This window comes from Cyrtonyx montezumae, unplaced genomic scaffold (genome assembly GCF_038088225.1).
Source record: "Cyrtonyx montezumae isolate F1298 unplaced genomic scaffold, pur_monq_1.0 scaffold_3, whole genome shotgun sequence".
NCBI lineage: Eukaryota > Metazoa > Chordata > Aves > Galliformes > Odontophoridae > Cyrtonyx > Cyrtonyx montezumae.
This window is the reverse complement of record NW_027072034.1, coordinates 75,602,117-75,615,302: the sequence shown is the minus strand read 5'-3', so window position 1 is coordinate 75,615,302 and position 13,186 is coordinate 75,602,117. Positions and strand designations below refer to the sequence as shown.

Below are 13,186 nucleotides of genomic sequence, written 5' to 3'. Positions count from 1 at the left end.
AGGTCTTGTTCTCTGTTTTGTCTCTTTTCCTGGCTAGAAGAAAGAGTTGTGCCCATATGGACACACTGCTCTAAAAGAGATGTAAAAGAAAAAAGGAATTAAGAGGTCTTTGGTCTCAGTGAAAGTGGAGGAGGAAATGACAGCCACACTTCTGTCCTAAGATCACCATTTCAATCTTAGCAGTAAATCCAGCTTTGAAAACAATAATATATTAATGAGCCTGTAAGGCAAATCTAGCTGATTTGAAGATTCCACAGGTGTTTATGATATTAAACTGAATGCCAGAATTATTACATAAAAGTTGTCTGTATTTTCTAGATGGTTTTAAAATTGTGCTGTATATTTGGAAGTGTTCACCTTTTAGAAAAGGTAAAAAAGATGAAGTTGGCACCATGAATATCAATCCGTGCAGGTCAAAGCATGCTTTTTTTCTACAGTACATAAGTATGCGGTCCTTGTTTAGCCACTGATCTTTGGGAAAACATGAAAATGAGTTAGTACTGTAATTTTCACACAGTATGTTTCCTGTATCTAACAAGGATACTGCTTCTCCCTCCTTTCTTGCAGTGGTTTTGGGCATTCCCCTCACTGCTACCCCTGCAGCAACTCTTGTGTCAAGTTTCCCTCCTAAAATGCGCTCAAATTATATTCTGTAGAGATTTTAGTAACTATAAAAGCCAGTCAACTACTTCTTCTTTTTCAATAAACACATGATAAAAATGTAAGTGCCTATGTTTTCTTCATTTGGTTGTGCTTCTGAAACTCTAATCCCCAGACATGGTCAAAACTGCATTTGTTCTTTGGAGTTTATATTTTTTGTAATGCTTGTATTACAGAAGAGTGCCTTTAAGGGCATTTGTTTCTTCTCCTTATTTAGAAACCACAGTTGTCTTTCTTCAGAATAAAATAGCTTTCCTGCTGTTCAGTTTTAGATAAGAGCCTAGGCTAGAATGTTCAGATCTGTTCTCAACTTCCCGTTTTATTGAAGAATTTTGCAGTTCCATGTGTCAGAAGGGGCAGTTGCTTCACAGGCAAAAAAAAAAAAAAAGAGGCATTAAGTGTGAATGTTAGATCACCCAGACAATGGAAATTCAAGAGTTCATACAGAGTTCTTTCAGAAGGGCATTATAAATGGACTTTGGCATTTACAAACTGAGATCCACAATCATTAACTCACTTGGAAAGGAGTTTTGGTTTCAGGCTGTTCACCAGGAAGGTAAGGTCTCGGATGTGAGAGGAAGTTAAGTAAGTGGACCCAGTTTTCAGCAGGAATACTGAGAACCAGCAGGTAATTTTTCTAGTGAAGGTCCCAATGAATTCCTATGGATTTGGTTACCTGTTCTGATCTTGATGGCTGCTCAGCTTTATCCTCAGTCTTCCAGTCTTCTAAGGATTCTTCAAAACCAGAAGATGAGTCATGGAAGTTGTGTTTCTTTCTATTTGCTGATTTAAACCAAGCCTTATGCTCAGCTTCACAGAATGCCTTTGCCTACCCTGTGACATCAGCAATCCAAACCTCCTTGGAAATGCTCTAGGCTTAGTAGCCAGAAGAGTTGCACAATGAGAAAATCTGAAAGGGCAAACCCCAGCGTTTGACAGGGAAAAGAAAGAGCGGTGCTGTGAGTGGATGTTCATCCAGCGGAAAAAAGGAGTTGAGGAAAGAAGCTTTGTTCCCTTCTTAATGCACTGTCCTCTCTTCTGAGGCAGGAGTGCGAGCAGGATCCTTTGATCAAAAGTAAAGAGGATTGCTTTGTGGCAAGGAAGAAGAAACCCAAGGAGTTAGAACAGAAGAAATAAGAGGAGGTAGGATGAAGAATACTGGAAGGGTGGGAGGGAGGGAGAGGGGAAAATCAGCCCATCGCTATAGTAAGTTTATTTCATGTGGCAATCTAGTGCAGAACAAATCTCAATTCACACAATGATTTGCTTTGTAAAACACTCAAGGGCGCAAGATAAAACAGAAGGCCACCCCCCTTCTCTCTTTAGATTTCTTTTTTTACATGGAACTGAATTCACAACTTCTCAGGTTTATGCTCAACATTATGTGAATAGACATCTTCTTTGGCACCTGACATGATTTCAGACTGCAGACCAGCTAGAGAGAACAATTCCCAGCACAAAGCTGAGTAACATTCAGTTCCACATAGACTATACTGGGAGACAAAAATTAGAAGCATTGATGGAAGATGTAAACTCCCTTCGTAGTCCAACTGAATCACAAGTGATGTTATTCTTTCCTTTTCCTTGCTGTCGAGAAGCGCGTCTGTTGTCTATTTCACTGTTTCAACTGAAAGCAGCAGGGAAAGCAATCCAGTTGCTTTCAAAATCACTTCAGTAAAAGGCAGCATCGCTGAGGGTTAGTCACCTGCTCGTGCTTGTCAAGGGCTGGTACAGTAAGGCAGACAAACTGGAAAACCTAGTCTTGCACAGTGGAGCTGTGGAGACGAGCTGAATCGATACTTCCTCTCCCTTTCCTACGTGGCTTGTACAGATGATGTTATTTGTCTTTCCAAGGATTTTCCCTTAGTCGTTGATGTTTTGAGATCACTCCTTTAAAAATTATCCTAGCTCTCTCACTGTTACAGTCTCCAGCTTCATACCAAAACTGCAACTGGCCATAATTGCAGCTGAAACCAGAAGGAAATGAGCTGGCTCTGTGCTTGCTACAGAGACAGAGGTCTTCACAAAGAAACAGAAGCTATGAAAAGGCAAAGCTCTGATGGAGAGCATGAGGTTATTGAATTGCAAGAAGTTAATGGGGAAGAAAGCAAAGCCGATCATAAGAAGCCTCTAAATTCTCAAGCACCTGCAACAAGCAAGGTAGGAATTTCAGTTTCTCATCTGATACTTGTGGAGCTGCTGGGGAAATAGCATGTAATGAAAGAAGTGGCATTTCAATGAAACACTGTGTAGGGGCTGTTTAATTTGTTTGAGGGGTGGGGAAGGGTTTCTCACTTGAAGATAAAGGCTGAAAGCATGTTAAGTGTATATTATTTTGTTCAATGTTCTAGTGTTAGAGTCAGATATTGAGCACTATTATTTTTTGGTGCTGGCTGTCTGTGTCTGTGAGCTATCTAAGATAAGGGAATAAAAGTTGTTGTACTTGGTATTCCAAGTTTTGCTTTCTCTTTTCATGTGCTGCCAGTAGGATTGGGCTCGAAACTAGAAGGGAGAAATGTTGAAACACATTAAAAACAGGCTTTCTGAAAGAACAAATAAATCCAAAAATAAGGCTGCCAAAGCAAGAATTAGATGCCCTGCAGTAAAGTTTGTAAACCGTGCTGGATTCTCTTTGATCTTTGAGCTGTTTGTGGTTGCTAACATTCAGGAATTTATACCAGAGCACCCCAAAGCCTCAGTTAAGAGAAATGTGTGAGTCCTGAGGTAGCCAGTGCCTAGTATTTAACTTCAAGCCGTGGGATAGACTAATGCTAGCAGAAGAGCAGTATTTACTGATGAGTGGCTGTGGTACAAAGATTTTCATTACTTAAGAGCAGAGAGAAAATCTGTGTCAGAAATTCCCACGTTTCTGTGTGGGCAGTTCTTCTGGAACTGCTGAACCCACCTGAGATCTCGGCAGCATTAGTCATGCTGTCCCACCCTTTCTGCTCCTGGCCAAGTTTCCTTGTGTGAGTCCCACTCATATTTTTAGCGTTTGATCTGTTCTGTTAAGTAAACAGCCCAATTTCCTATACCATATAGTGGGCCAGTTCCTTCTCCTCTGTTCCCGTGTGCTGAACCAGCCTGCTACAGGATCAGGCAAATTCTGCGGAGGGTCAAAGAGGAATAGGAGAAAGGGTGGAGGAGATAAACTCAGCTGCCTTGAGAAACTGCCTTGAGTTTCAGTTCAGCCTTCCCAGAAATGTGTTTTTATATGGGCTCTTTCTGCTGTTTCTGGCATTTGACTTCCTATCCTGTGGGGAGTACTGAAAAATTATTATGCTCTGCTTCCTGCTCAGGCAGCAGATTAATCACAATGGCCCTGACCGTTAGGGAGAGTTTTTTTTCCTGTCATGTACCATTCATGGGCAATGTTGAAGAGGGTATTGGCCCAGCCGATGAGATGCAGTTGCAGAGCTGGATGTCTACTTAACATCAATCCAGTTTACAGTACTTGACTGGCAATTAATCTTTTGTGAGGATCTGAATGTGTAGCTTGTGTTCTAGATGGGAGTTTGGGCTTGGTAGCTGTCTTGACTGATGCTATGAAGCTGATTTCATCAGTGTAATGCTAGACAGTTGCTACCAATTTGTTTTTTTCAGGTAAAAAATGATGAACTAGTGTCAGGTATTAAACTGAAGGTTGGCTCTTCTAATACATTTTTTTTTCTAATGAGATAAAATCCCTGTATGTATACATGACCACTTGAATATGTGGTGTAAAGGAAACTATATTAAGCTGGTTGCTCTTCATTCCCCACAAAAGTGAACTCCCCGAGAGGAGGTGTCTGTAGAGGACGCTTTCTGTTTCTTCACCCTGGCTCCTGGAGAGCTCAAGTAAGCTCTTTCTGGGGATGTTCTCTTTTCCTGTGCAGCTACTGTTCCGAAGAAATTTTAAGCCAGCTGGTGGATGTTAATTGCAATTCAGTAAAAAGTTAACCATTATGGTAGGTTCTTAGAAAGTTCTAAGGTGAAGGGAAGGAAACTAGATGAATGCCTCCAGCTAGCAGCTAGTTCCTGCCAATCTACATATACGTATCTCAGACAACCCATAACACGTGCTTTGCCTTGTTTGGTGCCAAAGACAAAAATGATATGAAGCTCATGGGTTTACAATAGATGATGAGGAGGATAAATTAAATGGAAGGTATGGTTTACTTAGGTGTTCATACCCTTCGTTCAGTTTTCTGTCTGTGGAACTAAAATTAGTTGGTGTTTGCTTGTCACCTAAACTTGTTTCTTTAATATTAGCACAGCTGGGTTAGCTAATAACCTTCCTCTTAAATCTTAGTAAAAGTTAAGTGAAATGTAGGTATTATTTCATTCCTGTATGAACGTGCATGCGCGCACACACAATTTGTTTGAAGGTAATTTCCTTGTCATACAGAACAGATGAAATCTGTAATAATCTTTAAATCTACTCAATAGACTCTCAGTTTTCAATCTTCTGAAGAAAAGGGAATTAGCTTTAAAAGCTTTAATTACTCTAGTGGTTTTTAATGTAACAATATCTAATGAATAGCATCTCACGTGCTTTGTGTGCTGGCATCCAGGAGCTATGCAGGCTAATAGCATCAACATTACAGAGGTGAATTATTCTGAAAGTTCCTCCAGGCACGTTTTTAGCTGGGAGACATGGCATGCTTTAAAAGGACAGCCTGTGGGACATGCACATCAAAATGATGTAGTTAAAAAAGATTGGAAGCAGTGAAAAAACCTTTGTAGCACCTCAGCTGAGCATTTCAAGAATTGGAAACTGAACAAATGGGGAATACTACATCTCTGAAGTAGTAGCTTGCAAGTCTACCTTCCTTCTTGCATCAGTACTTAAGGATGGGAACCCTTGATATATTGAATTACTTACAATAAGGCTTTAATTTATGTGGTTTTTATTGTGTTTCTAAATGTGACTGTAGAGACATGCTTAAAAATACTTCCCACTTTATTTCACTAATCAAAATTCCCTTTCCTTTTGTAACTAGGAGAGAGATCAGTGGAAATCATGCAGGAAGATCGTTTTCTGGAAGTGTAAACTGTGGATGGTTTTAACTACAATTTTTGTTGTTTTGTTCCTGGTCATTCTCATCAGTCTAGCTCTATATTCTAGTAAGTACCTTACTCTTGGTTTGTTCTCTAATAGAACTGTGCAATATGTACAATCTAATAAGAATGCTATTTGAACAGCAGTATCCTTTAAACTCCTACTTAAAATTGCATAGGTGACTTCGGTGCCAATTGCAGAAGGTGGTGTCGAGCAGTGGAGGTGAAGGATTTTAGTTGAGCGGGCAACCAGTATCTTGTATCCTGATTGGATGGCAGCTCTTGTAGCTAAGAGAATGTTACTAGAACACAGTGAGAGTTAGAGTAGAAATGATGTTTGTAACACTCCAGCAAGTGCAATGGATCACTCACCTCTTCTCATCTGATATCAATGTCAGTCAGGCTCCCAGAGCAGATGGAGTTCATTGGTGGGGTGGGTCACTGTTCTCTGGGTGCTGTCACTATTGTTCAGGCAACTCACACTTTGTCATTCCAACGTAGTCATTACCTGGCAAGTTTGTGAGAAAGCCACGTCAAAGAAAGCCAGGAGGTTACTTTTTCCCCGGCAATTCTTCTAACTGGAACTTTTCCTACCTTTTCTGTCTCCTTTTGAATATTAGATGTTTACACAGATGAAGATGATTACTGGGATACAGATTCACTGCTACATAATTATCACAACTTTTCCGGGAAGTTCAACTTACTGTGTGGTCTTCCATACCTTTTCTCTGAAGACATTACTAAGAGGGTATGTGTTAATGTGCTTCTTGGCAAAGTAAATTCTCCTTATGTAGGTTCTGCGTTTATCCTTTTAAGAGTTTTCTGTTTCTCTGGGTAGAAACTCAGCCATTTTTAAGTCCATGCAATTTGTTAAACTCTGAATTGTATTTTTGTATAGAAAAATTATCTGCTTGTAGGCACATAAGCAGCTGCGTTTGCCAGGGGAGGAAAAAAAGACAAAAAAAAAAAAAAGCCCTTTCATTTAACCATTGAATAGTGTAGATAAGGAGAGGCCTGTAGAGGTCTTCCAACCCCGTGCCAGATTTGCGTTGCATTCTCCTGTAAGTGCATAATGTCAGTATGGGTTTATATCTGCCATTTACATTGAGCCATTGCTGACTGAGTTGTGGCTGAGGTGAGGTGTGCCAATACTGGTTTAGACCTACTGTGGAATGGGAGTCTCAGTTGGGACGCCTTTCCCTCTGCCAAGTTAGAATAGAAGGGCTTTTTGCCACTAATAAAAACCCAAGCCAAACAACATAAATTGCTCCTGGCAACATGAGCACATACTTTTAGTTCACCCTGAATGCCTTCCTTTGTGCTAAGGTAATACAGTAATCACTCAAACACACAGATTAACTTGTCTGTCAAGCTTAAATGGAATGCGTATCATTTCCAGGGAACATATTTGCTGATATTTGACCCTCAGCACCTGTGTTTATGCCCCTTAAAACACCTTTATAAGAATGATTCATTGTACTGGCTTGTGGGGAAGTGAATGGAAGAAATACCTTATTTTTAAATGTATTTATTTTCTTTTTTCTCTCTAAGATAACAGATGTCTACAGCTCGTCTCCAGCTCTAGGACGCTACTTTAGGTCTGCTAAAGTGGATTATTTCAGGTAAGCAATTTCTATTACCAACATTATCAGAAATTTGCAGACTTATAATGAGATGTGCATACCTGTGTAAATATGCATAACATCTGAATCTGTGAAAAATAGAAGGTTTTGGGGAGAGTGATAAATATATGTAGTGAAAACTTGACAGAGGATCCTCCAGTGTAAAAGGTAAGACCTACTAATAATATATAATGACAGTAGCATTTTGTTACTGTTAAGTATCTTCTGTGCTGTCTTTGTTCCCAAGTGCAGGCTGTAATAAGCTCATTCAAGCAAATTTATTAAAAACAAAAAGAGCTTCTGGAACCACCTGAGAGCAAAATTGATTAAATAGCCTTAAATAAAAACAATCCCAATGGGAAGCAAAGAACTTTTTGTTGCCAAAAAACAAACAAACAAAAAAAAACACAAATAAACCCTAAAGGTAGCAGGAACATCCAAATCAGTAGTAGCACATTTCTGCTTTGTTGGGATATTTTTTTTCCCCAGTTTACTTCAGGCGATGTGAGCAAATCTCAAAGCAGCAGCATGTTGGAGATTCTGGAGGAGCAGGAGAGAGAGGCAGGGGTAGGCAACATTACAGAGGCTGGGTTAGTACCTGTGGGGAAGCTCAGCTGCTAGCAGCTTGTGGGCCCAGAGGAACAGTTGTGGGAGGATGGGGAAAAGTACCCAGGCTTGCCTTGCAGAGGCAGAAGAAAACTTCAAGCTGGAATAGAGAGAAGACCTAACCCTTAGCAGAAACTGTCACTGAAGGAAGACTGAGGAGTTCATTGTGTGAGACACTCATGTTTTAAACTATGAAGATTCCACAGGAGCGAGACTAAGTAGTAGTAGGAAAATTCAGGCTGGAAGCCTCAGCTCTAGTGTGGTCCTCTCATGGAGAAGTAGCAAGTGCCACTGATCACAGAGGACTTCTGAAAATGCAGTGTTGCAAGTGGATGAGGAAAACATCATGGGCAGAAGGTTAGCAAAAGCCCAGGATCCTTGAGCTGAGCTAGGGGACAGTCCAGAGGGCGCTTCGGAGAATGTGCTGTCATTCACCACCAGCCCTAGGCACACACTGTTCAGTGAGTGAGCATTACCTTCTTAGCCTTTCAGGCATAAATAATTATTTAGACCATCAAGTATAAATCTGTAGTACTGTGTATGTACTGACAGCCAACCTACATCTCCCTACCTCTTTTTCCCATATGCAATTTCTTTTCTGGTATTTTAAATTCTGTTTGTATAAAATGGAGCGGTCTACTTGTACTTAATGGATTTGGTAAATCACTGAAATCTCCAGAGACGAACTGTAGTTTACTTCATCCATTCCAGAGCTTTGGCTAGAAGCACAGCTGGGTTATACTGGACGCTGCCATCCAGTGAGCAAGTTTTTCTGCAGGTCCTTAGCTAAATGGTGCACCAGATGCTGTAGCAACTCTTCCCTTATTGTTATGTATTTGTTAGGCACAAATGCTGAAAGCCTCATCCTCACATGTCTAATTGCCCTTTGGGTACTGGAAAATGTGCCTCAGGTATGTGCCCAGTTTCTGTTAATGACAAAAATTGCTTGGAGAAGAGAGAGGACAAAAAAAAAAACAGGAAGCTTTGGTGGCAGGTTTTATTTCTATTTATTTAAAAAAAAATGCTTTTCTTTATTAAAAAGGTTAAAGAAGAAATCCATACCACCTTTGTGAGAAGTCAGCGTCCTCAAGGATGCAAGGATTCATTGGTGACTCACAGGCATTTATACTTGGCTTTCTATTTTTCAGTAATGAAACCTCCACTGTGTATTACCAACTAGAATTCTTTGTACCACCTTCAACTGAGGGGTTTATGGAGAATGTAATGAACCCAGACTTTATAAGGAGTATTCTACTCCAAAATATTTATGATGAAGAAGATGATGCTTTTAATTCTGGGACATCTGAATGTACCAGGTTAAAGCTTGACCCAGCTTCTCTCACATCAACGTGTAAGTACTGTACTTTAGAGGAACTACTTGCAAAGAGCACAGTTATTTACTTGAAAGGAGAGACATCTTTCTGGAAAAAGTTGAGATGTGTTAGTTCATGTTTTGTATAGCTTTGTTAAGGTAATGGTATACTACTCAGTTTACAAGGAAGTCTTGTTATACTTAGCTTATAAACTGTAATTCTTTATTTGGTCCTGTAATGAGAAGCTGAGTAGAGATAAGGATGCTTAGCTACAGAATTCAACCAATTTTTTCTGATCCCCTCTTGCATTCAATACATACTGTTAAAAAGAAAATCTAATGTATGTGTGTACCGTAACAGGGGACAAAATAGCTCAAATTGGTTTTCCTCATTTTTACTTTGTATTTAAGTGTTTATAAAACAAATTTAAATCCAAGTGAAAAGATAAGCAATTCGGGAGTGAACTTCTGATGAGTTAACAGTCAAAAATGAAAATACCTCCTAATTTCTCTCTTCTCAAAGTTTTGGGGGGTAATTTCTTATACAGGAAGAGATCTTTTAAATGAACCAAATGTTCCCACTTCCAGGTTTTCTAATGAATAGGTAGTAATTCTAGTGTATTTAGGTTTGTTTCATTTTATTCCTTATATATTGGTAGCATTTAAAGGAAAAAAAAAGCTCACAAAAAACCTCACTTTAACAATACAAAAGGGGCAGAAAAGAATACTTTGAAATACTGAACTAAAATTTAATGTTAATAATATATTGTTTTTACTTTCAGGAAAATAATGGACAGACTCCTCATCTTTCTTACCTCCTAGAAGAGGTGATCTTCTACTGTCTATTAGTAATCTCAGGTTAGGGAGTCATTTAACAGGTGGAAACACTTCTGGAGATGTTATTCTGTAAATTAAAATGTGATATATTTATAAGTGTTTTACTCCTAGAACATTGCTACCTCCTTTATTTTTGTGGACTTATCAGTAAATCTTCAGTCTTGTGAAAGTAACGTATCTTGCTCGAATAGGGATCTGTTTGCTTCTAAGCCTCCAATTTTTCTTTTTTCTTTTTCTTTTTTCATAAATGTGGATTCCTTGAATGAACTTTTAAGTCAGAACTGCACAACCTCATCCTTAATGCTTATGTCCACCCATGCTCATCTTTTCCTTTTCTTCTCTGCCAGCTTCATCTACCATATCTCCGCAGTGTCCTTTCCCCTCAGAACAATCTAAAACTTAAATATACTTTCTCTTTTCTTTAATTACATGCAAAACTTTTGCACTTCCTTCTTAGGTGAGTTAGTACTCTCATCATCCCCTTGTTCATCCTATGGTCTTTCCAGGGAAGGTGGAGTTTGCTCTGGTCTTCTGTAATGTGAAATAGAAATGTAGGAGAAGCATTGGGAAGACTCTAATGCATCTCAATTTTGAAGCACTCTTTCAAGGGTCAAATTAGCTGTGTACTTTTGTAATTAGCTACTGGTTATTGTGAAAAGACATTCATTAGATTTGCATTTCTAAATCCAAAGGATGAGTCTATGCCGCTGCTTTGGCAGTGATGGGAAAAACAAAGAAAAGAAAAACCACAAGAAAACAGATGCAAAATGCTTAACAAGGCAGTGGCAGTTGTTCTTGTTGACAAGAGATCATATGGGACAGACCAATGCAAAGAGGAAGATGCTAAAGCAGATGATGTAGGGCAGTGTAGTGTGAGTTACAGCCAGCAACTGGCTATAACATGAAAGCTGAAAGTTAAGCATTAACTTAATGAAGAATGTGTTAGATTCACTACCGTGTTAGTGAAGTATAACGTTTTGGCACCTGTAAGCATTTTTAGCCAGTATAAATGTTAGTATTGTTGGATAGATAAATTTATTTTAAGAAACTTTTTGTATTGTAAAAAATACCTTATGGAAAATAGTTTTTCTGTTTTTTTCTATTGTTACTAGTTTATTTAAAGAGTAAACTGATAACTATAATATGCATTAAATTATTTATTTTTACTCTAAAATTGATCGTTTTCATTCTTTGACTTTCAGCATTTTGAGTTGAAAAATATCAATGGGAATTCTGAATGTTGAGTATGCAGTGTGAAGGGTCTGTCTGACAAAGCCATGCACTCAAATGACTGTTCTAATTTTAACAGAGCTTGGGGTTGGGGGTGGTCTAGAGCAAATTAGAATGTCACAAAGCTCTCATTTGTGTTTAATTCTGACACCATGTTGATTTGCAAAATGTAGCAGTGGCTATAAGAACCATAATTTCTCTTGCCTCATTTGCTGAAATGGTATGATTGTATATTTAGGGCTATTATTTTTAAACACGTATCTAAAACACAACAACAAAAACAAAAAACAGATCGTTTTAATGTTGTGCATTAATATTCTAAGCAGCATACATTAGAAGAGATACATTTTTATTGGGGAAAGATAAAACTCATAGTTTGCATAGTTTATTTCAAAAGCAGCAGCCTATGGAAGTGACAGCAGCAAGAAAATAGTTTGCCTTTGAGACACTGCTTGATTTTATTGCTCTTTACTGCTTACGGTGAGTGAATATGCCATCAAACACTTCTTTACCTTGATTCTGTTTCAGAGAATGAAAAAACAGTAGTCGCTTCTTTATGAAGATACCTCCATGTGCATTAAGAGTTGATGGGGAGAAAAAAGAAGCTGCAAAGCAGTCACTTTCTCCCTGTCAGCCTCCTCTGCTCCAGTACTTTTACCCCGGTAATTCACAGGGAAGAAGGTGGTGAAACTGTAGCATGATGTAATATTCAAAAGAAAGCATCCAACTTTACAGCATGTCTCCAGACATGCTTTGAACTCTAATTGAAGGAGATGCCAAAAAGAGGCAAATAGTAACATCTGGTTTATCTCTTAGAGGTAAAATGATAATACAAAAGAAAGTAACCAGGGGAAATAAGAAATACCTCATCCACTGGGATCAGAATAGTGTGAAAATATATTTTATCAAGTTAGGAAACCTGTATACAAAACAAAAAAAAAAAGATTTTGTATCAGGAATATTGCACAACACTTCTCTTCAAACTGTTTTAATCCAAAAACAGAGGGGGAAAAAAAACACATGCATAAGCTAGAACATTAGCATATAATCACTTCAGGAGCTCTGGTGAGCAGCTGAACAACCAGTTTCAGTCTGACATGCCTATCCAGAAATGCTCTTTGCAGCAGGTTGATGGGCTGTGGGGAAGTTGTGCTCGGGCACTTCAGGGAGCCCAACCTAAGAGTCCAGTAGGAGAGCTGGAAGCATTTTGTGCCAAAGGCAGCACTTGGGAATCCCCCACTGAGAGCAACTTTGGGATCTTCACTGGTTTCATGGTCTTCTAGGTGGCAGTGGCTTGAAGTGTCTGGATTTATTTATTTACTGTGTGCAGTTTGTTGCGTTCTTCATTCTGTCCAACTTTAAGACTTCACTCTGTGTCAAGTAGTATGGCATTAAGGAGTGGAAAGAACAACTTGAGAAATGGTGTCTTTATCCATGTTGTATATGTGTGTGTATACTGGTATATATCAAGCTGGCCAGAGAAGCTCTGGAAGTGCAGTCTCACCTAGCACAAAGTTTGTTTTGTATTTTTTAAAAAAGGAGGTTATTGTTGTTAATATTGAATTTTTGAGATTTCTGTCATTAGTTCTACTATATCCCTTGAAAAAAAGACACTGTAAAAATCCTGAAAATCCAGAAAAATCATGAAGTCTCAATTGCTTCTAGCAAAAAGCACTTCATTTTCTATAGAGAAATAGAAGTAGCTGATGATGATTCCTCTTGTTTTAATTAAGTCTTCTTTCCTCTCTATGCTTCTTTTTGTGATCTCTTCTTTCAGATTTGTCTCATTGGGACTGACTGGCAGATATAAGTTTTATACATGAGAGATGCTTTCCAGCTTGTTTGAAGAGTCGGCACAAGAGATGGGAAGATTAGGAAG

The 13,186-nt window shown here is 38.8% G+C and overlaps 1 protein-coding gene across 4 annotated transcripts; it reads left to right on the top strand.

Moving 5' to 3' along the window:
• The first annotated feature begins 1,505 nt into the window (after positions 1 to 1,505).
• On the top strand, positions 1,506 to 10,332 carry CUNH3orf52 (chromosome unknown C3orf52 homolog). 4 transcript variants are annotated; one of them, XM_065741947.1, is made up of 7 exons: positions 1,506 to 1,619; positions 1,708 to 1,803; positions 2,586 to 2,820; positions 5,643 to 5,766; positions 6,321 to 6,448; positions 7,252 to 7,322; positions 9,077 to 10,332. In XM_065741947.1, exons 3-7 carry the CDS (start codon positions 2,644 to 2,646, stop codon positions 9,387 to 9,389), a joined length of 813 nt encoding a protein of 270 aa, XP_065598019.1. In that variant the 5' UTR covers positions 1,506 to 1,619; positions 1,708 to 1,803; positions 2,586 to 2,643; the 3' UTR covers positions 9,390 to 10,332. The 4 variants fall into 4 exon arrangements, with proteins under 4 accessions (XP_065598019.1, XP_065598018.1, XP_065598017.1 ...); XM_065741948.1 differs by having other exon boundaries at positions 1,512 to 1,803; positions 9,077 to 9,279; positions 10,023 to 10,332; XM_065741946.1 differs by having other exon boundaries at positions 1,506 to 1,803; positions 2,628 to 2,820.
• Positions 10,333 to 13,186: the final 2,854 nt, after the last annotated feature.